Source organism: Drosophila kikkawai, chromosome 3L (assembly GCF_030179895.1).
Source record: "Drosophila kikkawai strain 14028-0561.14 chromosome 3L, DkikHiC1v2, whole genome shotgun sequence".
NCBI classification, from domain to species: domain Eukaryota; kingdom Metazoa; phylum Arthropoda; class Insecta; order Diptera; family Drosophilidae; genus Drosophila; species Drosophila kikkawai.
In genome coordinates, this window is record NC_091730.1 from 9,452,541 (window position 1) to 9,478,875 (window position 26,335).

The window sequence follows — 26,335 nt, forward strand, 5'->3', positions numbered from 1 at the left end:
CTTTGAAAGTCAGAGTGACCAAGGGAAAAATATCAGAAAATATCAAATGAAAATATCGCGGTTTCGGTATTTCGGTATTTTATCAACAACCAGTTGTTTTTTTTGCTCGGGTTTAAACAATTTCCCCTCCCCGTCGCTGTACATAAAAAATTAAACAATCGCGAGCTGCTGCAATAATTTACACCGCCTTTACATAACGCGCAAAGATGTAACAAGAGCCAGGCGTGGCGAAAAGTGCGAAACGTATGGCCAAAAACCGTGGCAGCACGAAATCGGGGCGAAAACGACGAACAGCAAAACGGCGTACAAAATCCATAAATGGATAAATAACCGACGACGAGACTCTACGTTCAATCTGTGTTCCTATTTAGTGCTTATTAATTTTGCAATTTCCGAGCTGCAATCAAATGTGAGTTAAATACATGCAAGGGCTGCGCCCGTGTGCGTATTCGTTTCCCCTTCCCCCTCCCCTTTGTGGTGTGCGTGCGTGGGTGCGAAGTTTTGGGTGTTGTTGTTTATTTACCTATTTAGCTTTTGCTACAATAATTGTTTACTTTCGCTCCGCGTTTGCTAAACGGAGTGTCAAGATTGAGATCCCAGCCCAATGGCATTGTTAGGGTTCGCACATATTGAACCGAAATCGATCGCTGATCTCGAATAGCCGATACCGCGGATAAACAAGGATAAGAAAAGGTCAATTCCGGATAACGGGATATTTCAATGTATAGTGAGCGCTAGAATTAAGAAGCTTTGTAAAAATACATTATTTTATTTATTTTTTAATAGATTTTTAATAAATAAATATTTTTAATAAAAATAATTTTAATAATTTAATGAAGCTGAACGCCAGAATTAAGTAGCTTTGTAAAAATACATTATTTTATTAATTTTTTAATACATATAATTTTTTAAAATAATAAGAAAAGTATTATTTTTCAAGAACCGTAAAAACACCAATATTATAACATTTTTTAGACTCTTTTTTTGAGACTCTTTTTATAATTGACCCATTAAAACCCTAGTTTTCCCATTAAAACCCATTAGATTAGGTAACTAATTAATTTACACATTTCATTAATGGCTTTAGAGCTTAGCACGATCCCTGTGGGATTTCTAATGGTTAGCCCTAATCATAGCTAAGGGAATCTAGCCTCACAAGTCCGCAGGCATGGATAATGATTTCCCTAAACGAACAGCATTCTCCTCCATTTTGCAGAGTCCCACCGATCGAACGCAGGCGGCGACGGCGCTGGAGGATAACAATAGCTTCCTGCGGGGCCCTTGGCCATGTAAGTCTCTAAGTCAACTACTATCATCGTCTTGAGTGCTCAGTATATAACAATTATTATTCCACCATCCAATCCATACCCACGGCCAGGTCATGTGGCGAGAACTGCGACAGCTGCTGCCACCATCATCACCACCGACGACGTCGACGTTGTTAATCCAACTCGGGTAAGGCAGGGCAAGGCAAGGCGGCCGTTAAACGGTGCGACCTTCAGTGCGAACCCCACCCCACCCCAGCCCACAACACTTGAAAGAAAAGTACTTTCCCAAGAACACAAATGTATATCGAAACCAGAGCTCATTATTGCTTGATTTCGTAAACATTTCTTTCGAATTTATGGGCCTCTGGTTTGCAGTTGAAAATAATATTTTTAAAGCTGTTAGTTTAACCATTTTTTTTTTTTAATGTGTATAAAAAACTATAAAAATTGTTTCTGTTATTGCAGTACCTGCATTAGTCATAGGAGGAATGAGGATGACAGCCGGCCCAAGGGAACGGCGACAGCACAACAACGAACCACCAGAGAACGAAACAGAAACGGAACCAGAAGCAAGAGCCAACCCAAAGGCGGAAGCTAAGCAGTTAGCTTAATTAAATATAATAGTGGTAAACCATGTTCAAGATTAGGCAGCGGAACTGCATGCTAATAGTGACGGCCCTGGTGCTGGCACCCTGCATAGTTATCCTGATGGTAATGGGACCGGAGCTATCCACCGAACAGTCGCTGACCCAACGCCTGGCCGAGTGCCATATGCGGTTGCAGTATCTAGAGTCCATGTATCGGGCCCGGCAGGAGGATGTGGCGCTGCTCTCTCAGTACCTGGGTCAAATACAAATCATTAATGGGAATGTGACTGGAGCTGGTACGCAGCCGTCGCCGCCACCTCCTCCATTGCCTGTGATTAATCTGCTGGATGGCCTGAGTCCCGAGGCTAGGCAGCTGCTAAAGAATGCCTCGCACATCAGCAGAGGTGGCGGTGGGGCAAATGGTTCAATGATTCGCGGCCAGAACATACGTCTGCCCAATGCCTATCACTTTCTGCCGCATCTACTGGATGATGCGGGATCCCTGCGTCCAGCCTACTTGCAAAGCAAAGGTCGTACGGATGTCAGCATTGTACTGGGAGTGCCCACGGTGAGGAGGGAGAAGCAATCGTATCTCCTTGGAACCCTGCACAATCTCATCGAGAACATGAACGACGAGGAGCAGAACGAGACGCTGATTATTGTGTATATAGGTGAAACGGATCTGGAGGCCGTGCAACTGATTGCCCGGCAAATCGAGGCTAGCTTTGAGCAGTATTTGGACAGCGGACTGATTGATATCATAGCCCCGGCGCCCAGTTACTACCCCAACTTTGAGCGCCTTCGCATCACCCTAAACGATCCGCTGGAGCGCGTCAAGTGGCGGAGCAAGCAGAACCTGGACTTTGCCTACCTAATGGCCTATGCCCACTCAAAGGGCACCTTCTACGTCCAGCTGGAGGATGACATCCTAACCAAGCGGCAGTTTATCACCACAATGAAGAAATTCGCCCTGATCAAGAGCGCTCTCACGAAGCCCGATCAGCCGGCCTGGTTTGTCTTGGACTTTTGCCAGCTGGGCTTCATTGGCAAGATGTTCAAGAGTGCAGAGCTGCCCTATCTGATCACCTACTTCCAGATGTTCTACAATGACAAGCCTGTGGACTGGCTTCTCACCTATTTCATCGAATCGAAAGTATGCCGCACGGACAAGGATCAAAAGCATTGCAATCAGGAGAAGGCCAAGTACTGGCAGCACTTTCGCAAGTCCCTGTTCCAGCACATTGGCACCAGTTCCTCTCTGAAGGGCAAGGTGCAGAAGCTGAAGGACAAGCAATTTGGCAGCAAGGTGCCGCAGTATTATGCCCACACCCATAATCCCCCAGCCTTGGTCAAGTCCAACATTGCTCCGTACAAAAATTACATTCTGAAGCGTGCCTATCGCGGTGAATCCTATTTCTGGGGCCTGCTCCCACAACCCGGTGATCTTGTCCAGTTCATATTCGAACGACCCACCCAGCTGCGTCGCTATCTCTTCCGCAGTGGAAATTCGGAGCACCCATCGGATAGATTCTACAACACCACCGTGGAGCTTCTGCCGGCGGATACCCTCAGCGAGAACTCGTCCGTTTGGAGTAACTTCAATACCACCACGGATGGGTATCTGGTGGTCGGTGCCTTCGATAGCCTAGGCGTTGCCGAGGGTCAGCTGGATGTGAAGATTGGTGCCATCAAGGAGCTGCGCTTGCACGTGCACAGCGACAGTGAGAATTGGGCTCTGCTCAGCGAGATTGAACTGCAGGAATGGGGGAGTGATCCCAAGTCGGAGGTGAATGCGGCGAAGCCCAGGTTTGTGGCGGGCAGCTGATTGCTACATCGCCACAGGGAAAGGCAGATGGACGTCTGGGAGGATTAGGAAGGAGCTAACAAAAGATCGCTGATCGAATCCGCTTGCCCATCCACAATTTGTCTATATATCTGTCTAGGAATGTGGTGGATTTTGTGGACCGAGAATCGTTGTGAGAGCAGAAAATTATATTTAAATTTCATTCAAGAATTTGAGAGCAGAAAGTTAAATTAAATTATTATTATAATTTAAAATTCAACATTCATTCTTTTTTTGAAATTTATAAATTCAAAAATGTAATAATTCTCAAAATATTTTCCGCTCTCTCTACGATTTCTCAATGTTTTTTGCATTCATCCCAAAATCGATCTATATGACCTAATGTACTGTACACATCTGTATGTATATTTTTTGAAAGATGCTTTTTACACCCCCCCCCCCCCTCTCGATTATATATCTAAATGTGTAAATAATCTCCCAGATAACTCTCTATCTCTCTCTCTGTAACCTAAACTGTAAGTGATTCTAGGACTATATGTTTGGCTGCTGACTAAACTTAGATGTCCAAATGAATTCCCAGAACCAAATTTGTTAAGGTTTCTTCAACTCTTGAATAAACTTTGTTAGTCAGCAGCCAAGCCAAGCTCTCATATCCCAGTTATGGCTATGTTATACATTTTACCCACTGCTTTAGTTTGTTAAGTGTTAACTTCTTTTTATATTGGCAGCTAAACAAAAAACGCACATTCCAATGAATATTTTGTTTTCCTTATTGCTGAATCTTCACAAAGAATCCCGAAGAATCTCGAACTACACAGCTGAAATCGATATATCTATAAAGCAAATGTTTAATATTAGTCCATGTATTAATTGGTTCAAGTATTCCTCTTTACTCTCTAATAATTTATCTTAATTTAGTTCAGATCATCCAACATATATCCTTGAATATGAAGCCATAAGATACATATAAAGACCTTAAAATAACGCCCATACACTTGAAATATACAAAGGTCTTTGATACATAAATATCATACATAAACCTATGCGAATGGATTTTTAGCATTGTTGCTTTTTTACTGTGATTTGTTGTTAATAGTTTTTTGTCTAAAGAACAATGAATGAACTAAATAATATATACGCAATGCTGATTAGCAAATTGTCTAACGAAATTCCAAAAGAACACTTTTTTATATACAAAACACACACGACAAATTTAATAATAATTGGTTTAACTAATTGGAAACGCCAAATTTTTTATGATAGTCTATAAACAAAAAGAAACTGAAGAACAAAGAAGAAACGAAGAATGATAAATATTTAAAAACTTGGTTCCTGTTGAGTAACGAGAATTGTAATGTGTATATAGTGGCATAGATTTGGTTCTAGCTATCGAAATATATATATATATATATATATATATATATATCTTGTAACCCATTTTGTGTTAATATGCCGCTATATATATACAAATAAAGGTAGACTGCTTTCAAATAAACTAAACATTAATTAAACAAATGTTTTGCATATATTTTTATATATGTATCCCTGTGTTATATGTGTGCAACAATAATTTATCGCTGCTCTCTCCAAAAAATCACACACTCACTCATATTTGGCCAAATTACGAACAATTATTAGCAAGCAACAATAATAGTTGATAGTTAATCAAAACAACTGAATTGCACAGGTCGACAATATTTAAAGAATTTGTAGAACTAACAACTGGAATACACGTTTTTCGATTGTTTTTGATGCACTGAAATTAAATCCAAAACATTTTCTGAGATTGGATTTGAGTTTAGCGCATCAAAAACTATCAAAAAAATGTAAACCAGTTCTTGGTTCCAAAAACCTGTCGTCCTGTGTTATACATTAAACATAGCTGGCAATATTATAGGCTTCCTACCACCACCACCCATTCAAATTGTAGCCGAAAGTTATTACAAATTATTTTTACAATATTCATAAGCCCTTGTTGGTTGAGAGAAAACTACAAAAAAACTTAATCGAAATCAAACAAAGAACAACAAATATATATATATGCGTGTAATGTGTGTGTATAAGCTTAATAAATAATTCAAAAATATTTCAAAACTCAAAAGTGTTTTAATAACCAAAATTAAGCTATATATAATAATAAAGCAACGATTTTTTTTACAAGCCAATCTAAGTGTGGCCTTCCACTGGCATTTTTAGCCCAAAGGAAGCGACGAAACCAGCTCAGAGTATCCTTCGAATCCTCTTTTATATAGTAGAACATGAAGTTGTCACTGTCTTTCATGGTGTGGCTCATAACAAACCCACAGAGTTTGGTTGAAGTGGCATTCTTATGCAAGATGGGCAACTTCTCCACCAGTTGCACACTGAACTCGGAGAGGGTCTTGGCTGTTTTATTGTGATTTCTTATGCGAAGCTCTGAGCTTGTGTACTGAGTTGTTATCAAATTCTCGATTATCTTGGGCATCTGCGGCATGTACATCCAAATGAAGGTTTCGCCTGGTTGCAGGTCGAGATTCTGTCGCAGGAGGGAGTTGCGATGGGAGACCACCAGGTTGAGGGGCTGCCGCAGATGTGGCAATCGTTGCCTTTCCAAATTTTGATTGAAAAAATGATCCTTATGATGCTGCTTCTTTCGCTCCAAGGAAGATAGCTGGCCCATGTGCTGAAACTGGGACTGGTCCACCCGGATTATCCTCGACTCAAATTCCCGCTGGCAGTCCGGTTTCGATATACTGTCCCAGCGGCAACTCTGCAGGGTCAGAAAGCTCTGGAGCAACCAATCGATGGGTTGGTGGTCACAAAACAGTTTCAGGTAAGTCACAAACGAGTGGAGCACCGAGCTGCGGAAAAGCTTCCCGATAAAGCCCAATTCAGAGAAGCTAATGACGATCCAATCGGGCTGCTGGTCAAAACGAAAGCTGCTATGCATGAACTCTGTCTTCTCCATGTAGTCCAAATAGCCCTCGTTGGGCATCACATCATCCTCCAGCTGCAGGTAGTAGGAACCCTTCGGTGCGGCATAGGACATTAGGTATATGTAGTCCAGGTTCTGTTTGGTTCGCCACTGAACTCTTGGCAGATCGTCGTGGAGCGTGGCATGGAGCTGCGTGAAGTTTGGATAGTAATGCAGATGTGGAGCAATCACATCTATCAGCCCCGACTTTAAATGCTCGGCGTGGTTCATTCTCAGTTCCCTGACTATGTACTTGCCGAACTCCAGGCTGGTCTCCCCCACATAGATCACAATCAGGCAAATGCTGTGCTGTTCCGGCGACATTCTTTGAATCAAATAATTGATCGTCTCCAGCACATAATTTCCCCCCGTGGCCCGCACCACCGTGGGCACTCCAATCACGAACTTTGCATCCTTACGGCCACCGTTATACAGAAATCGTGGTGTTAAATCAAATTTAACCAATGAAGACAGCTTCCAGGCACTGATTGGCGGCTGAGAGCGGCGGATTTCTGGTTTGTCAGTTGTTTTAAGCTTGGAATGTATAGGTTTTGGTTTGAGCTGGCTTGTTTGCGGCGATATTGGTTCACTTTTAGATATATAAAGGCCAATGAATATCAGTGTCAACACGAAGTAAATGAGCGCAATGCAAAAAATCAGGCAGGATTGCCACCGAATATTGATCACATTCATTGTGAAAACTAATAATATTTACAGGTGGCAGTTATAACTAAGATTACTTGGAGCAACAAGAGTTCTATTCTTGAAAAATTATACAAAGTTTGTATACCCTTGCAGGTAACAATTAAAATATATCATAACTAAGCCAAAAATGATTTAATTTCGATTCGGAAAGCAGTTTTGTGTTAGTTTCTATTAATTTAAAACAACTGCATACCAAATTTAAAATTTTAAGAAATCAAAATTTTTGGCCATTTTTGCTAATTTTAATGATGTAACCCCTTATGAAATTTCGCAAAAATGGCAAAAAAAATCGATTTCTTCCGGACATGTCTAGAAAGATTCCCCTGTTGATGCTGATCAAGAATATATATGGTTTATGGGGTCGGAAATGATTCCTTGACTTGGAAAAATATTATTTTGTATTATAAAATCTGATTTTTTATATTAAAAAACTTCTTGATTTTTTTTTAATTAAAAATATCATAACTCGACCAAAAGAGCATTAATTTTAAATCGGAAATCTGTTCTGTGCAAGATTTTCTACAGTTAATAAATCTGCATACTTCATTTAAAAATTTTGAAAATTCCATTTTTTATCAAAATCAAAAATTTTAATGATGTAACCCCTTATAAAATTTTGCAAAAATGGCCAAAAAATCGATTTCTTCCTGACATATCTAGAAAGATTCCCCTGTTGATGCTGATCAAGAATATATATGGTTTATGGGGTCGGAAATAATTCCTTCACTTAGAGAAATATTATTTTGTATTATAAAATCTGATTTTTTATATTAAAAAACTTCTTTTTTTTTTTTTTATTAATTAAAAATATCATAGCTCGACCAAATGAGCATTAATTTTAAATCGGAAAACTGTTCTGTGCAAGATTTTCTACAGTTAATAAATCTGCATACTTCATTTAAAAATTTTGAAAATTCCATTTTTTATCAAAATCAAAAATTTTAATGATGTAACCCCTTATAAAATTTTGCAAAAATGGCCAAAAAATCGATTTCTTCCTGACATATCTAGAAAGATTCCCCTGTTGATGCTGATCAAGAATATATATACTTTATAGGGTCGGAAACGACTCCTTCACTGCGTTGCAAACTTCTGACTGATATTATAATACCCTGCAAGGGTATAAAAATTTAAAAGCTTCAAAAAATTATTAAAAATTATCTTAAATAATATTTAACATTTTCAGTTTTAAACCTTTTTAGAGATTTCAAACCCCCCAGACGTTCTTAGAAGAAATTCAACCAAACTGTTATATTTTATGCATTTTATTAAGTGTTATAAATGTTTGACAATAATATCCAGTAGTGTCCATTGATATATATAATATTTAAATATACTCGTATAGAGTGGTTTGAAACGCTTGACAAATATCCCACATTAACATCACGATCACGATTCGTTTAGCTTCGAATTAAATTTCATATAACAGTTGTTAAAGACAATATTACAGTTACGATATATGATATAGATTACAAAATGATTTCGATATCCTCTCAAATACTTTTCATTTGTTTTTCTTTGCTTTAAATTGTTTGCAACAATGTCAGATTTGTAGAAATAGATCTTTTTTGCACACACAGTTAAATAGTTGTAAATACTCGATAAATCTTTAGTTATCTGCCACAATTGGTTGGTTCAGTTCAGTCAGTTTATTTAAGCTTCCAAAGGGCATCCAGTTCGTTAAGCGGATCCTTGGTTTCCTGCTGCTCCTTGGCAGTCACCTGCGGTGCCATTTTCATTTGATACGATGTCATTATGCCACCTTTTAAAATCATAAATAATACATTTAATTGGTTTTTGAATTTAATTAGTTAATTACTGGGTTCTTACGCTTGTTGAGCACATTATGGGCATTGCAGAGCACAATCTGCATGGACTGCTCCAGGATGGCCGAGTCTCTTAGAGAGTTTTGACGCTGGGCACAAATACGGGACCAAACATCCACCAAATCTGGTAAGAAAAGTAAAAGAAAAAGGTTTACATAATAACATTAATAAGTTTACCATTAAAATCTTCTTACTTATCAGCATAGGTTGCTTGGTCTGGGTGGCTATTTCGGCGCACACTCCAATGGCCACCAGTTCGGAACGCTCTGAGCCCGTCAGGCAGTTCATAATGAGCGGCGAATGTGGAGCATTAGCTGCCTTACAACGCTGGCGATGAGTCTCCAGGGCATTCTCAGCCACACCCAGAAGTTGAGCAGGTGATCTAAACAAATAATACATGAGTTATAGATTCAAATTCAATTCAATTTCCAATCCTAACCCCTTGGTCCACTGCTTCAACTGCAGCAGGGATAAATCCAAAACAGCGTCTGCTCCGTGCATGGACAACTTCAGTTGATACTCAGAACAGTGGCTGAGTTGCTGAATTTTCACACAGGTCACGCTGTAGTCATCATAATGCGCAGTCTGATCCAAGCTTTGTGGCCAGAATGGATCAAAGAGCTAGAAAGGAAAGGGGAGATTTCAATGGACATTAGTTTCAGTTTGTGGTAAAGCTAAACAAAAGCTAAACTCACCTCATTGGTGGTATGCAAACAGACCACTGTGCGCGACTTCTCCGACCAGATCATGGACCAAAAGTCGTTGATGGTATTTGCCTGCGGAGTCTGAGCAATGATGAAGTTCGGGCAGCCGGCACTCAAGTTCTGGTTTGAAATTAAAGGGAAATTTACAAATTATTTCCTCTACTAGTTAAACCATAAAACCACAACTCACCTTCATGTAAGCAGCATTGATATAGTCATCTGTCTGCTTGTCCAGCTTCACTCGGGCATGATCGTAGGGCAGACAATCGAGGGATCGATTCTTTTCGGGAAACAACTTAGCAATCGTGGTGGATCGCTTGCTGGCACTTGCCTCCTTGTCCAGCTTCTGCTGCAACTCGTGCCACTTGGCCCCCAGCTGGGTCTTTCCATTCAGCATTTTGACGTGGAGATTCTCCAGCAACTTTTCGTAGCTTTCGACCTCCTTTTGGAAATATTTTGTAGTCTTCTCATCGGTGAATGTTTCGGCTTGGAATGAAAAATTGTTGGGATGGCCATTGGCTCCAGCTGTTGCCTTAAGTGGCTGCTGCTTCTCGCTGGCGGAATGTGTGAGTGAAACCGAATCCCAATCAAAGTTCTCCAGAGAACTCAAATCGGAGCAATTGGAAAGATTATCCAGACTACCGGACTTGAGATTAGCCACTGGCAAGGGTTCAGGAATTGGGGTGATCTCCTCGGGAACTGCTGCTGCTGCTGGGGGAACTTCAGGCGTTGCGGGAGCTACGCTCTCCACCTGGCTGCCTGGCGGCGTGGGCTGCAGCACGGGTTGGGGCATCATAGGTGGCGGCACAGCCACGGATAAATCAATGTCCAGATCACTTAGCAGGTCCACATTGCTACTGGATACCTTGGGTGGGATTGCCTCCACCTTGGTCTCCGCCTGCGGCTTAACCGAGGCAGTGGAGGAGGCATACGGAGGTCCACTTGTGGTGGTCTGGGTGTTGGCAATGCTGCTGGCTCCGCTCTGCATGTAAATGGAACCCGATGTGGGATTCGTTGGCGCCAAAGGAGTAGGCTTTAGCTGCGTTTGCGCCTGCTGCTGGTAACCATAGGGAGTGGTGTAGTATTGGGACGACTCTGAGCGATTTCCATCCGCCGCCATGGGGTCCTGGGCTGGCAGGTTCGCCTTGGTGTGAGACACAATGGGCGACTGTTGAAAAAAGCGTTAAATTAGCTTTTGATTCCTCTAAAGAAAAAGTAAGCCTTGTACTTACATCAAATCCTGTGGCCGGATTAGTGCGGTTGGCACTCTCCGAGTCTGTGGTTCCAACTGCTTGCTGCTGGCCACTTTGGCTGAACTGGTAGCTCTGGGATCCTTGGGTTCCCTTCACCGAACTGCTGTCCTGCTGATAGCCACTGCTGTACTCGTACTTGCCCGTCTGGGGATTGAAGCTGTAGCCGGGATGATTGGAGTAGCTGCTGTACGTGGCTGAGGGTTGAGGTGGTTGAGCTTGTGTGGGAACGGGAGGATTGTTGGGAACTCCAGCTGGTATGGGTGCAGGAATGGGAGATGCCTCAGGAGCCGGAGCAGGAGATGAACCTGCCTGGGGATACTGCAAGGATTGGCCAGGATTCTGGGGCATCACAGGAGCTGATTGCGGCGAGGCTTGAACAGCCTGGGAGGGATACAGCGAGGGCTGTGCTGGATAACCCGCTTGTGGTTGCGTGTAAGCCTGGCCCTGTGACTGAGTCTGGGCTTGAGGATACCCAGCGGCTGCTTGGGGATGCTGTGGAGTCTGTGGATATCCTGCCGCCTGCTGTTGCGTTGTTTGAGTTTGAGAAAAGGTTGGAGCTTGTTGCTGAGGTGTTGGAGCTGGCGGATAACCCGTAGCCTGTTGTTGCGGCGTCTGGGATTGTGGATAACCGGTGACCTGTTGCTGCGGCGTCTGGGACTGAGGATAAACCGAAGGCTGCTGCTGCTGCTGTGTCTGTGCCTGCGGATATCCTGTAGATCCCGTCACAGACTGCGGATAACCCGTTGATATCTGCTGCGAAGTTTGCGTTATAGGATAGCCCGCCACCTGTGGCTGTTGATTCTGCTGCTGGCCATATCCTCCAGGTTGCTGCTGCTGATTTGGAGCAAATCCCATTGCCTGTCCCGCTGGATAACCCGTTGATGCCGCAGGATAACCCACTTGCTGTTGATTTTGACCAGCCTGTAAGTATGCCCCTCCCGGATAGCCTGCTCCCGCCGTTCCCTGGTAGGTGTTCCCCGCATAAGGAGCCTGGAGAGATGAGGGCACCTCACTGGAATTGTTATTCCCCGATGTGGCCACATACAAGGGCTGCTGGTAGCTAAATCCCTGGGAAGCAGAGCTAGCTGGGGCTCCAGGACCCACACCCGGCGCCGCATAGGCCAGCGGAGGTACCGCTCCACTTGGAAAGCCATAGCTATAGCCCAATCCCGCTTGATTGGGGTCCAAGGTTTGTGCCTGCAAACTCATTTGCGCCAAGGCTCCATGCAGCGTCTGGGAATTGGGTGATGCCTGAGCCTTGTAGGCCGGCGGAGCAACGTTCTGCTGCTGCTGATACATGGGATTCGTGTAGCCAGCGGCACTGGGATCAAAGTACTGCTGCTGGGTCAAGCTGTATGGCGGCGGTGGCTCATTTGGCGGTAATGCAGTGGCATAGGAACAGGCGGCCTGCGTGGGATTCTCCGAGCCCACGGGCACGGGACGCACTGTGGGCACATAGCTGGGATTTGAGGCATCCGCCATGGCTGCCTTGGCCTTTAGGTAATCCCTCAGCTTGGGCGTGCTGCTGCTAGTGATCGTTGCTTCTGCTAGGGATTTACTCACCGCAGGAGGTGTGGCTGCCGCCGCCTTAACACTCTGCATTCGCTGCTGACGCTCCTCCGACTGCACATCCCTGGCGGACCTAAATCTGGTGAGTAGCTTCTGTACGTTTCCTGCCAGCTTCTTGTAGAACTCCAATCCCTTCGCCGACTTGGCCATCAGATCCCCGTACACATCATAGGAGACGGCCAGGGAGCTGTAAAAGTGCTCCCTCTTCTGCTTCACATCCTGGAGGGTCTTCAGTACCGGCGCCGCCTTGGCATAATTCTCGGTGAGAGCCTGCAGTATGTTGGCCTGAGCCTCCATGTTCAGATCCAGCAACTGCGTCAACTTGTCGTGTTTACTTAGTTCTGCGGCAAAGAGAGCCTGGAGACCTTCCTGACCCCCATGGGCTATCACCTTGGTGGTTATGTCATCCTCGTTGATGGCAATCCTTAGATCGGCATGGAACTGAGCTCGCTGAGCCTTCATTTCGTTCACCTTGTTGACTATTAGCTTGACATCCCTGAAGATTTCCGTGGTGTTCAGCTCTGAGCTCAGCTTGGGCATCAGTTGCTGGATTTCCGGCAAAGGTCTGGCCAGAATCTTTAGGTTGTTGACGTGCAGGCTCATGGCATTGCGCAAAGTGTTGTTGGATTCACCAGCTCGGGCATGGGCCTCACTGTACTTTTGGAATTCTCTGGTCAGCTCGGTTATGTGAGCATTGGGGGTTCTTTGTACTCCACTGGCTGACTGGAACTCCTGTTCCGCCTTGGCCTCCGCCTCTAGCATCTGAGAAATCTCCCCTAAATTGGTCTCAACATCCGCTGTTATCTCCGCCAGCTGCGACATGGCCTCCACAAGGTCACTAATGGCGGTTTTGTTGGCATTTAGAGAAGCACAACGATCCACTATGCCCTGGGGCAGCTTGTTGGCCTGCTCCTCATTAATGTTCAGATTATCCAGGGTTAGGGAACTCATATAAGCCTCCAGTTGGGTGTCCTTCTCCTCCAGCAAAGCCCCATACTTTCTCAGCAACTTGGCCTTCTCCTCGCTGTACAAAGAACTGGCCTCATGGGCCTTCATAGGCACCAGTCTGGCAAAGATATCCGGGCCAGAGTGCTCTTCATCGGTGACTTGGAAGCCAATGCCATTGACCAGATTGGCACCTTGGACTGCAGCAATGGTGGAGAGTTCCGGCACTGCCTCGTGGTAGATAAACTCATTCTCATTCTTGGCATTCTTGCGCTTGGCCTCGACGACATCGGCGGTGAAACTGAGGGATTCATTGATTTCCCTCTGGTCGGGCAGGCCCTTGGACTCCTTGCGTGCCTCTTCCAACTTTTCCCAGGATGCCTCATACAAGGTCACACGCTCGCCCATCTGTCGCTTCTCCTCGGCATGTTGTCCCTGGTACAAGTACAGGATGCAGTTCAGATAATTGATCTTGAAGCGCACATACTTCTTCCACAGCTTGTAGACAGAGCTGTCAATGACCTGGGCCACGGGACCCTCATCTCCCCCGGTGAGCAGAGCCGCCAAAGCAGCTCCATAATAAACCACTATCTGGGCCGTAACCTTGGCCACAATATGCGGCTTTCGGTTGTCTATAAGCGACTTCTCCAATATGCATTCCTGGGCCTGGGCAAAGCACACCTGTTGCTGGAACACCAGCAGCTCCTGGGTCATGAAATCACCGCCACTATTGACATTGGCATAGCGCTCCCTCAGCTCTCCATAGGCCCAAGCAGCGGCCTGAAAGTGAGTACAGGCCATCTTCATGCCATCTACATCGCCACGGGTCACCGATGCTCCGGATTGTGTGTGTGAGGCGGCAATGTTGAAGAGAACAGCAGCACGCTCAAAGCGCAGATCGCTAACCTCGTGCACGGCACTGTGGTAGAGGTCCTTCCACGTAAAGGTAAAGATGCCGCGATCCACCAGCTGGGGAAAACGATTCTGGAGGGCGTGAAGCTGGCAATAGTAGCGCTTCATCACCGGTGCTCCATCCTTGGTGGTGCGCATGGCCTGGTTGCGCAGCGTCTCCAAGGCATGGACCTCTTTGGAGTAAGCTTCGGGATCTTCATGGTAGAATTCGGCAATGTACTGGGGGGAAAAAGGGGAGTATTATTTAATGTTCAATTATTCTTTTTTGAGCGTTATTTTTTTGCTTAAATGACTTTAGGAAGGTTTCTGTAATTATTCAGAAATTTATCTAAAATAATTAAAGCTTAGAAAATCCAAGTTAAATAAGATAATCCTAAGCTTCTTTTTCAAGTGTAAAATTAACAAAAACCCCAAAGTTCAAGTTCCCATAACTTCAAAAAGAAATTCACATATAAATATATAGCAATTTACTCCCCCACCATTGTTTGTTTATAACTTTTTGTTTAACAGCTGTCTGGGGGGGTCAGATGATGGCGGTGACTCAGCCGCCCCACACAAAGACAGCTTAAAAATGGTGAAAAGGCAAAATTGGAGGAGCCCCAAAGAATGCAATTGCAGCCAGAGGAACCCCGAAAAACAACGCAATTTTCCCCGGCATTGACTGATAGCAACTTAATTATAATATGGGCCACCTCTTTGTTTTGCCAACTCTCTTAATTTTCTTTCGCCTACTCCCCCTTATTGTCTCGTCTCTCTCTTCTTCTCTCCACACTCTTTACCTTTTTCAGAGCCGAAAAGGAGGTCCCTTCGGGACTCGATTTGAGGGCGAACCACAGCATATGCAAACGCGGCACCGCCTCCATTCTGTGTCTGCCGAGTTGCCGCTATTTTAAACGCACAATTTAAGCAATTTTCTTGCAATTTAATTAGTGGAAACAAAAAACAATAATTCGGCTACGGGTTAGAGATGTGAAAACTGCGATGGCTCATCATCGATAACTATCGTTGAGGCCGGCACGATTGGTAGGACTATCGCGAGGGCTAATTTGTGATCGATGATTGCGGATATCGATATTATATCTATCAATTTATTTAAATTTAATTTTTTTTAATGTTAATGACGGTTTATTTAACCATAAATATAAATAAATGAGGGTTTATTTAACCATAATTATTTCCAACAATTTAATCTTTGGAATATTAATTTCAAATGGTTTCTGAACTGAACTTATTGCATTTTTGGCTTATAATATTTAAAAATCTTTTATTTACCGAAACAAATATTTAAAAAATATATCGAATGATTAACAAAAGTCATATATATTTTGAGACGTTATTAAAATATAAAAAAAAAAAATTGGAAATATTGAACAATTAATTAATCTTATTTTTATATTTACTGAAACCCAGACTCCCATTTCTGCTTTTAATCTAAACACTCGACACTTTATAAAATCATTTTTTTATTATTTATTTATTAATTATTTATACATTATCAACTTAGGCCTAAACACAGATGGGATCTAGAGATGATATTACATGTCATGCGAGAGGTGAATATAATAACAAGAATGCAATTATTTGCTAATTGCCGCTTACAAAACTGACGATGTTACAATGGCAGCATTACGGCTAATTTAAGTTAAGGTACATACGTTGGTCGTACTTAAAACTAGTTACATAAGCTAATGGAAACGCTACTAGGCTTTGCCGCTTTGGAGATGTTTCGTTACAGTTCCTAAGATGAGACGGGACGTGTCTCCTCCTCCTCCCATTGTGCTCATTCAATTTCTATATACATATCGCTGTTGGGCGTAATGCTGGTGCTAAAACTCTGATCAACCTCAGGATCACTGAAGACGCTAGCATCTGACTCGGCCTCCAGATCAAGGCGGGCAACGAACTGCGGCGCTATGGATTTACTGTCCTCATCCACAATCGGTGTCTGCGCATCAATGAAGAAGTCTGTAGAGGATTGGGAAAAGAATAGAAATTAGTCAGGTTCCAAAATAAATAATTTCAGGCGAAATGAAATCGTAAAATTCGATGGGTGTTTGTGATTTACAAAATTTTGTAGCATTTACCTGCCAATGATATTTGAAAATTTGAAGACTAAAGTGGGTTTTATGAATTGCGTGCATTTTTTATAGTCGTTTTTTATAGATCTATTTTTTTAAGTGCTTTAAAAGGCTACGTCGTGAAGTTCAGGTGTCGTGGGCATAATTTGTACTGTAAAAAATGTTTCGGTGTTTGTGATTCAATTTATTTGTTTGCAAAAATGATAAATAATGATTTGTGATTTTTTGAAAAAAGAAATAACATTTTTTTTTAAACTACTAACCTGATTCGACGCCATTCCACTCACTCACCACAGTATTGTGGCTGTGCTGATGTGGATTAGGATGATCCTCGACGGAACCCTCGTATATCTGCAGATCTGTGGCCAGTTCATCGTGCTCCGTCATATCGAAAATCTCGGTCACTTTCACCTTGTTCGTATTGTTGTCGGTGTAATAATACGCATAGAGAGCATCGTTATGCGTTGTCATTTTGAGGACATGCTCAAAATTATCCACATCGTCCTCCAACGGGGTAGCTCCACTAAAATTTAATTTAATTTATTAGCAACTTGATTTGAAAATATATTTTTAAGTTTCCCGCTTACCATTCATCCACTAGAATGGATACCCGAGGTCCATACAGCCGGCTAGAGTGCAGGAGTCCAGTGGCATCAAAGTGGGGCTGATCATAGAGCTGCAAGAAAAATAATTCATTCATGAGTTTGAATTATTTTACTGATTGTCTTCTTAGTCTAAACAAAAATTAAATGAATGAGGAAGAAACAGTTTGGTGATTTATGTCTAGACAGTTGTAAGTTTTTTGTCCATTAAGGTTTTCATTAGGGTTAAAAACCAGGTCGTTGATTTAGAATAACATTTACATGACATTGAATTGTATTTAGCATTGAACTTACCGTAAATTTATTGAGCAGCCGTATTTGCATGGCATTATTCAACTGAACAATAAAGTCCTCCACCATTATTCTCGCTTGCTTCGTCAGCTTTGGCGTCAAAGCGGTTATTCTGCAAAAGGAAAATATATAAATAAGGATTAGTTAATAATTCTAGATGACTTTCCAGCAATATAAAAACCTACTTGGTAATGGTGGCCAGCAGAAAGTCCATTGGCACTGTGGCGGGCAGGGAAAGCAGCTTGATGCCGCGATGCTTGAATATCCAGTTGGCCAAACCCTTGTTGGCCTGTTCAATACAGTCCTTAATCACATCCAGTACTGTTTGTGGCATATTTGAGCTTAAAGCGTCCTGAAATTAAAAGTAATCATTAATATAAGTACATTAAATATTTCCTTACTAAATTTTAATAGATTTATGCCTTACCTTTCTATGCTTCTTGCACTCCCTGCACTCGGGATCAAACTCCTGGGGCTGGGCAACTGTTTCCGAGACCACGAACGTGGACTGAACCGCCACACAGCGCCGGCAATTGATGAGATTGTTGCGATGCAGAAATTGCAGGGCATCGTCGAATCCCTGCTGGCAGAACTTGGACAGGAACTCCGGACGTGGCGGGAACAGGATGCGTACAAAACGATTAATATTCTGCCTCGAGATCTCGATACTGGTGTTGGCCCAATTCAGATGAAAGAGCTGTGAGCTCTGGTCTCTCGGGCAAATATCACTTTCGCCACAGAACGGGCTCACCGTAATAGTGTTCTCGTCCAGAATGGGCAGGTTATCGGAAAAGGCACCATCCATGTAGCGAACACCACGGAATCGTGGTGGCAAAATGCCAGAGAACCCGGGTATAAAGCAGGCACACAGCAAGGCTTGAAGCACCTCCTCGCGGGACTCGAACTCCGAAATGATCACATTCTTGCCGTCATAAACACGGGTCAGTGAGATGTGCAGGCGTCCATTCACCCGCTTGTGGGCATCGTCCGGCAGATGCTTCTGTAGGCCCTCCAGCAGGCAGGTCTGGATATTAAAAGAGGGACTGAAGGGGCCCAGAGAATAGCGACGGGCCTCGTTTACCACCCTGAAGAAGTCGGAGGTCATGCTGCCTGTAAAACGAAATAAAAGTTGAGTAATTAGTAAAGATAAACTTTTTAAAAACGAACTTAATTATTATCTAGCTTATAGAAACCCGTTAAAAGGGTCACGCCCTCCATATCGCAGCTTTAACTATTTAATTCCTCTTAAGTTTAAGTCACTTTGAAAAGGTTAACGGCAAGTTTACTCATAATCAAGTTTTAGAAATGTTCTCTAAAAAAAAAGGCCTAAACCTATATTAACCTTTATTGTTAGTAGTATTATTATTAGAAATTATGACAGGGAAAACCAACTGCGTTTATTCGGCACCCTTGCTAATCAGACTTATACAATAATAATATTTATATTCATGAGTTCACATGGGCTATCTCCCATCGCTCTTCCCCCGATTTGCTGCTTCGCTGATCTGCCTCTTATGATGCCCGCGGCTTTTGCGTCATTGTGTCAACCAAAGGGTCAAGTGGTGCTCTTGGCAGTGCCTGTTATTCCCGCCCCGGTTATGGAGGGGAAATGACGTACAAACCTTGAGTGGTTTGGAGGTGTTTGTTTTGTTCTATTTGCTAGTCGACCCCCAACACAGTTTATGGAGCTGATAAGAAATTATGGATCCCACCATATGGCATAACTAGAGCTCAACAATGAAACGTAAAAACAAAATAGAGTGCGTTTCATAAGCGAATTCCACATCGTACGATGTGAAAATGAATGAAATTTATAGGACATTAATTTCCATAGAACCTCATGTTAGTAATTTAACCATTAGTTACATTTAATTTAATACAAAAAAATGATTAAAAAGGTGGTATTTGTAGAACTTCCTCCTGTATTTAACTAATATAATGCTTTTCGTAATAGAAATTTAAATATTTCCATTCACAAATAAATAAAATTGTATAACCTCCGGTTAATACTTTGACCCTTGGTTAAATTCCTTCAACATACTACATAATATTTTATTGTATGCTTTCCTGTGGGTATAAAAACCTATCTACAAACCTATGCTCCCATACTATATGAGTATATAGTATAAACTCATAAAAAAAAAGTAGTTTCTCGTGTGCTTCATACCATATGTTGATAAGAAATCAACCTCCCGGCAGTGCCACACGCTAGCACTTTCCAAATATTTCGATTAGATGGGAGCGGAAAGGCCTAAAGCATTGATAGTGATAAGGTTAGATGAATATATTCACGGAATCCGAATCGTATGTCTTTTTTTTTTCTTTTTATTCCAGAAATTGACGTAAAACGAAATCAGGCCATCAGACAAGACTGCAAAACGCGGAATAGCTAGCGAAAGCTAAGGTTAGGACCTGTCTCAAGTCAATGGGGGAAAACGATAGTTAGAAAACAAGTGACATAACGCTCCCCCGGGTGGCCGCTTATCGGGCCAAACTATTTAAAGCCGATATGACATTGAACACTACTAGTTTTTTTTTTTTTTTATTACGGGTGGAGTTTGGAACCATGCTTAAGAACCCGTGGCGGAACTCGTGGGGGTTCCAATTGCCCCCATCTCATATCAAATTTTGTTTTTGCTATTCGAGTGCTTTCATTTGTCAACAATAACAATAATGAACTAGGGAGGAAAATGCAAATAAACAACGCTATCGCATTACGTGCTGCCTTCTTAATATGGCTTGTTTTGCAAGCTTTTCTTGGGTAAATAACAAAAGTGCATGTGCAAAACAAGAGTCATTTTATCATTTTAAAAAAGTGGGCATGGCATTATTAGTGGGGTTAAGTCAATTGATTAGGCCCCTATTAAACTTCAATGAAACGTATAAATAGAGTCAAAGTCGAAATTTACATATATTCGAGAAACCATACAAACATATCAATTATTACATTTTTTTTTATTTGTTTAAATAATTTATACCAAAACCGCTTTAAATTCTTGGTCCCCACTGTACCTAACGATGTTCACTTGTCTGCCGTTTTACGTTACGTCAAACGTAACCGCAAGTCAAGTGCATCTAACACCCCAACTTGGAGGCTGGGCGGATAACGGCAAACCGAAACCATAACGAAACGAACTTGTAAACAACAGAAAGAGGAAAACAACACACAATCTATATATAGACAAACGAGAGCTGCACCAAAAATACAATATCTTTTGGGGGCTCGACTTGAATGGATAAATAAACAAGTTCCCAAGGCGCACAAAAAGGAGGAGGGGAAGTGGCATACACATGCAGTTGTTGCTTTTAGCGGCAAAAGGAAAGGCAACAAACTTTCAACGCGAGGCAGAGGCAGAAAGAGAGACAGAGAGAGCGACACACGCACACACCCCCATTTCCGTGGTCTGACCCCCAAAATCTCATGTACCGCTCTCTCATTCCGCCCTTTTTGTGCCCTTCCTGCTCTGCTCTGGCCCTGTCTCGCTCGCCCACAAAAAGGCCTCATCACGTGATATTGTGGTTGTATTCGACCGAGCACAAAAACAAGAATTCATGAATTTTCTGCTTCTTCCGCTTGCGCATAGTTTACGAAGCATTTCATACATAAATATGTACATACATACGCGCATATGTTTACAGTGGGCATAGTAATTATGTTTACACAGTTGGTTTGTTTATTCGGTGACTTGTAAGACTTCTTTGTTTCAAAATTCCCGATATAGCATCTGTCAATATAAGAAGCCCTTTACTTTCGGAGAAAACTAATTGGGGAAAATTAAATATATTTTAAGGGTTTGGGGTATTACTTCTTGGAACATTTCTATATAAATACAAACAGGGAAGAGTTATTAGCTTATTTATTTTATGACATTTTAATATTATAATAATTGGAAATTATTATCTAATTTTTTTTAGATGGTTCTAATTTCAAATCTACTCTTAATCCAATAATTGGAATATAATCCATTCAAGTAATTACTATAGATATCATTTATATATTTCACCAGGTGGTCATGATACTATTGGCCCAAACTGTAAAACTTTTCTGTGTACGCTTTATATAGGTCACATTGCAATGCCGTGAGTTCCCGGCGCATGGGAATATGGGGAATCGTTCGTAAATGTTGCTTTCATTTCTGTTTATGTTTTTATCGTTCTTTTTGTTTTATTCAGGGTGAGTTTTGGGAGGACGTTAGGGAGAAAGGAGAAAGGTTGGCTGGAATTGGGCCTTATGCAGCTGCCCTTCAGCTGCTTTCTTTCGGTTCGATCCATTGGCTACGGAAAATTTCTTATAGCTACCTTTAGGCACGAATTCTGAACTGTAATTTTCAGATACTAGAGAAGTTTCTAGATTGCTGATACATAAATAATTTAATAATGATCAAAAAACCCTATAGCTCTTCTCCAGGAAAGATAGACCTAACAATTTGAGATACTACAAAACTTTTGAATTAAGTCAAAGCTAAATTACTATGTCATAGAGCTTTCTATGGAATAAACAGACAAACAAGGTTCCTTTTAACTTTAACCTCGAATCAAGCCTTCCTAACACATGTTCAAACTGATTCCATTCGAAACTCGGCTTGTGGCCCACCAAGTGTCATCGTGGATTAGTTTTGTGTGCCGCAGAAACTGTGTCAATCAACAATAATGATGCTTCAATGATGATGAACGGCCCCATTTGCATTGGCGATTGATTGAGCGGAGGAGGATCATTGAAAGATACGCCACATATACGAGTATAGAGGACCCCGCAGAGCTGATAATGTGTCCAATACATATACAGGGTGTAAAAGCCCAGCTGCAAGTCACATGTAAATATATGCAGATATAGTATTTGCTTTGTACTCTAATCAACTGAAACTAGGAAACTAAGCCCAATGCAAAATACGTCAATCGAATGCACAACTACGGCCAGGCCATGTAGATGGATAGATAGCAATCGATTTGAAATCAAACAAAGAGCTCCAAGATGTGCGACTCAGAATGCTAAACTGCACTTGACTCATTTTGTACGTATTGCCTGCTGCAACGAAATCGAACCACCGCCATTCAGAAATATATATACTACGTAAGCGAATATCTGATACCACCCTCAACTTGGACTTTAAGCGACGGAAATCGGCCACAAAAAACATGACTCCCCCGTGATAACGATGTGTCCAAGCCCAATAAAGGTAAATCAAACCGATAAGCAATGAATATATACATATTATAAGAAGTGCTCGCCATGCGAACAATGAATTGCAGTTGAGATTTCTAAAAATTTCCAGATAGCCGTCGGCGGAGGGAACTTTACTGAAGGTCGGGCATTGGCTTTTCCTCTAAAAATAAACACATTTGTATTTACGGATTTGCATTTAGAAATGTTTGTAGAAATTTAGCTTATTTAATTTAGCGGCCTTTGATCCTTACCACTATAGCAGGGAGAATCCATCACAACAGGGCAATTTTCATCAACTGATAAGGCAGCTTGTTTATAACGTTATAGCTTTGTAACTATGCCCAGGATGAGGTTTTTCAACGTGATCGTAAATAAAAAACCCAATCATCTAAGAGGGGATTATGAAGGCCTTTCGGAGAAAGCTGTAGAGGATGTATAGTTTGAAGTGCCGTCATACGATACGATGACAAGTTCGCGTGGCGATCCCCACTAATCAACGACTAAAGTGCCATTTCTGCTCGTGTTCAAGTGGTTCGAGTACCAACAACAAAGAGGAAGTGCAAAATATCAGCTGATAAATGGGGTCCATAAAAGATCGTCATGAATGAATAGGTCTATAAAAGAGCTAGCTCCAAGAGGTTTTTTTCCAACACTATATCTAAATAACCCCTTTTGATTGAAGTTTGGACAATAGAAATTTATGACAATAGTGGGTTTATAATGGACACGACTTATAAATGGAAAATGCAATCATAAAAGATATTAAAAGCGTTTTAAATAGCAAGGGGTTTATAGAGAGTAACGTTTGAAATGAAAATATATTAATTTAAGCCCCTTGTTGCTTAGGGTAATGATGTATTGACCATTTCTCTTATTTAGGATACCCGTTTTTAACACGAAAAACAAGTAACAACTTTCACAAATCTAATCTGCCGGCGAAACAAAACGTCTTTTGTTGGTGTAACGCTACTGTACCTGTTGTGTACTTAGAACCCGAAACCCCATGCAAGGTATAACGACTTTTAAAGTCCACATTAGACACGCTCCGGGGCTGAGTAATCATTAAACAGGCCTAGATCAGAATGCAACCGACCAAATTTAATTGCGGCAATTAAAGTGGAAACTGAAATTACATAGGCGTTGCAGCGAAAAGTCTGGTTGCGCAGGTAAAACACCTGGCCGGGCTAACGAACTTTCTAGTAAATGGATGAGTGTTGCAGATCAGGTAGGTAAGAGAGTTTGCCACAAAGGCGAAGAGGTTGGGAATGCAAAAAGGAATTATCCAGAGCGGACGAATATAAAAGGTTCATAGAGTAAGTAACGATCTCTTGGAATCTCATAAGATCAAAATTAAGTACGCAAAGTTTGTAGCTCAGTTTAAGCAAGATTAATTAAATTCAACGCAGTCTTTACATTAATTGATGATGTCATGCCAAGTTTCGACTATTTCTTTTCATGAGTAAGAAAGATTTGTGACTGCTTTCCCTTTGTTTATAGAACAAATACTCTTTTTAATCCGATTATTTTAAGGTTTCCAGAAAAAGCAACCAAATTGAAAAGGTATTTTTTCCCGTGTGGCAACTTCAATGAAAGCAGAGTCAGTGGAAATTGAGCATGTTAAGCCCCGGGGGTGATGATCATCCCATTGGCACAGGAACAACAAAATCGCTTGATTATTTTAACGATCGAACGCTGTTTCTGCTGCTACAGCTGCTGCTGACGTTATTCCAGATTATAGCTCTCGATTGCCCTGGTCAAATGATAAGCCCTGCCGATCTGCATACTGCTGCAAAGTAGCCATGAGTAATCCAGCTGACATTTGTTTTTCTCTCTCGCTAGTTTTGTGTTCCCCCCAGAGTTTGATTGACATGTTTATACCCACGATACAAACGAAGCGTTACACAGAAAGATCGAAACGAAAACAAGAACTCGTGTTACACAGGCCTATATATATTTTATAGTTTTTATATATAGCCCCGATTCCACAATAGCACAGCTTTTGCCTCGCATTCCTCGGCAACTTTCGATGAACGCGCCTCCTAAGCAAAACAAATACATAAATAGGCACTCGACCTTCAGCTTCTTGATCAAAATATATGCTTGTATAGGTACAGTTGGGGCTAAAGTACTAGTATCTTTTCGTATAATTTGGTTTTCAGGAAGATTAATAATATTATTAAGTCACCATGACGAAAAATGTATTATCAAATATGTTATATAACCTTTATAAATCCCATGAACATACTATATCTATTCGATTAAATACGATTATTAAACTCTTTTTTAATTCAGATAAGATTATAACATTTAATTTATAATTATTGATTATACATATTTCTGCTGTAATTAGTTTTCTTAAGATGAAGCTACATATTTTCGCGCCCGCTGCTGTATTTTGTGTAAGCGTGTGTTTGGATAGCCTGTATATTTTCGGGTTGTCCCGCGGCCCGGTCCCCGGCCTATGAAACTTGTTTTTCTGTTTTCGTTAGGTTTTTCAACTGCGGCGTAGTTTTCCCCCAAACGGACGAGCCCCCACGATAATTTGACAAACCCACCGCTCACACACACACTCTGTCACGAACACAAGCACAGAATTATTAAGAAAGAGACCCCCATTGACTTCCTTGCGACCTACAAACGCAAAACAAGCTTATCAATTCAATGCGTTTTATATTGAGCCTCGCAGCATCTCGCTCTGCCTCCGTCGCTCCGTCTCTCTCCCGCCCACTAACAAAGTCACTGAACTGCCCAGTGGTTGTTTTTGCAGTCAGCTGTTTCGTCCGTATGTATGTATGTGTTTCGAGAAAGGGGGAGAGAAGTGGCGAAAATACCAGAGGAAGATGCAACAAAATTTTTCGAGGGGTTCTTTTTTTTAATAAAATATAAAACCTTAGGAAAGGCCATCAAATAATACGAAAATTGTATTATTTAACAAAAAAGATTATTTTAAATCTGATTAAACCCGAACAGTTAATAGAAATGGGTACTATTTTACAGGGGGGAGTTCAGAACCCCAAAACCCTCCTTGCACAGCCACTGTTTTCACGGGTAAAAGACTCACCCAATGGCAAATCGCAGAGGAGACAGCAGGCGGCCAAGGAACCGGCCGATGCGCCTCCAATCTTCTCCAGCAGCAGATGCGGGGCATATTTCTTGAAGCAGACGGCCACTCCGACGTGGTAAATGCCCAGAAATCCGCAGCCAGCGAATGATAGATTCATGCTTTGGATTCTATGTAGGTTCTATAAATTGGTCGATGACGATGTTTGCTCGCGTCACTTATTTTTTTCTGGCGGCCTCTCGCACTTTCCGCAGATTTGTTTCCGGCAATCAATGGCAACTTTTCCGATGTGTAATATGTGTTAAAGTGGGAAATTCGGTGTTCTAACACTTTTCGTTAATTTTGGAAATTCTCTTCGCGCACTCTGTACGATTTTACGTTTTTACGTCGTTGCTTTGCTTTTGCTTTGCTCGCGAACCGTTATTCGTATGCGCTCGCGGCGGCCTTTTATAGGTGTTGTTATCAATATATCAATATATCCATCGAAATCGCGATATTTTGTTTGATATTTTTAAACTTTTGTTCCTTGGTCACTCTGAATTTCAAAGCAAAATGTTAAAATGTCAAAACAAAGTTTTACAGGCTTACAGAATAACAGTGTCAAATTTGTTAG

The 26,335-nt window shown here is 41.8% G+C and overlaps 4 protein-coding genes across 6 annotated transcripts; 1 reads left to right on the forward strand and 3 right to left on the reverse strand.

Moving 5' to 3' along the window:
- The first annotated feature begins 94 nt into the window (after positions 1-94).
- On the forward strand, positions 95-4,702 carry Mgat4a (alpha-1,3-mannosyl-glycoprotein 4-beta-N-acetylglucosaminyltransferase a). Of its 2 annotated transcripts, none has more exons than XM_017164051.3 (4): positions 95-409; positions 1,217-1,289; positions 1,379-1,455; positions 1,734-4,702. In XM_017164051.3, exon 4 carries the CDS (start codon positions 1,902-1,904, stop codon positions 3,678-3,680), a length of 1,779 nt encoding a protein of 592 aa, XP_017019540.1. In that variant the 5' UTR covers positions 95-409; positions 1,217-1,289; positions 1,379-1,455; positions 1,734-1,901; the 3' UTR covers positions 3,681-4,702. The 2 variants fall into 2 exon arrangements, with proteins under 2 accessions (XP_017019540.1, XP_070141251.1); XM_070285150.1 differs by lacking the exon at positions 95-409 and adding an exon at positions 675-693.
- A 1,049-nt stretch (positions 4,703-5,751) lies between these two features.
- Mgat4b (alpha-1,3-mannosyl-glycoprotein 4-beta-N-acetylglucosaminyltransferase b) lies at positions 5,752-7,351 on the reverse strand. Its single transcript, XM_017163872.3, has one exon. It carries the CDS (start codon positions 7,303-7,305, stop codon positions 5,779-5,781), a length of 1,527 nt encoding a protein of 508 aa, XP_017019361.1. The 5' UTR covers positions 7,306-7,351; the 3' UTR covers positions 5,752-5,778.
- A 1,213-nt stretch (positions 7,352-8,564) lies between these two features.
- Positions 8,565-15,508, reverse strand: mop (tyrosine-protein phosphatase non-receptor type protein myopic). The gene is made up of 8 exons (XM_017164034.3): positions 15,306-15,508; positions 11,080-14,745; positions 10,038-11,015; positions 9,839-9,967; positions 9,583-9,764; positions 9,338-9,525; positions 9,148-9,267; positions 8,565-9,079 (listed from the first exon to the last, which is right to left on the reverse strand). The coding sequence occupies exons 1-8, from the start codon at positions 15,387-15,389 to the stop codon at positions 8,967-8,969; spliced, it is 5,460 nt and encodes a 1,819-aa protein (XP_017019523.1). The 5' UTR covers positions 15,390-15,508; the 3' UTR covers positions 8,565-8,966.
- Positions 15,509-15,981: 473 nt separating this feature from the next.
- bmm (brummer) lies at positions 15,982-26,277 on the reverse strand. Of its 2 annotated transcripts, XR_001770629.3 has the most exons (8): positions 25,723-26,277; positions 17,925-18,607; positions 17,683-17,849; positions 17,501-17,609; positions 17,192-17,280; positions 16,868-17,127; positions 16,611-16,755; positions 16,354-16,491 (listed from the first exon to the last, which is right to left on the reverse strand). XR_001770629.3 is itself a non-coding variant. In XM_017164044.3 (7 exons), exons 1-7 carry the CDS (start codon positions 25,880-25,882, stop codon positions 16,307-16,309), a joined length of 1,653 nt encoding a protein of 550 aa, XP_017019533.1. In that variant the 5' UTR covers positions 25,883-26,274; the 3' UTR covers positions 15,982-16,306. The 2 variants fall into 2 exon arrangements, 1 of the variants encoding a protein (XP_017019533.1); XM_017164044.3 differs by lacking the exon at positions 16,611-16,755 and having other exon boundaries at positions 15,982-16,491; positions 25,723-26,274.
- Positions 26,278-26,335: the final 58 nt, after the last annotated feature.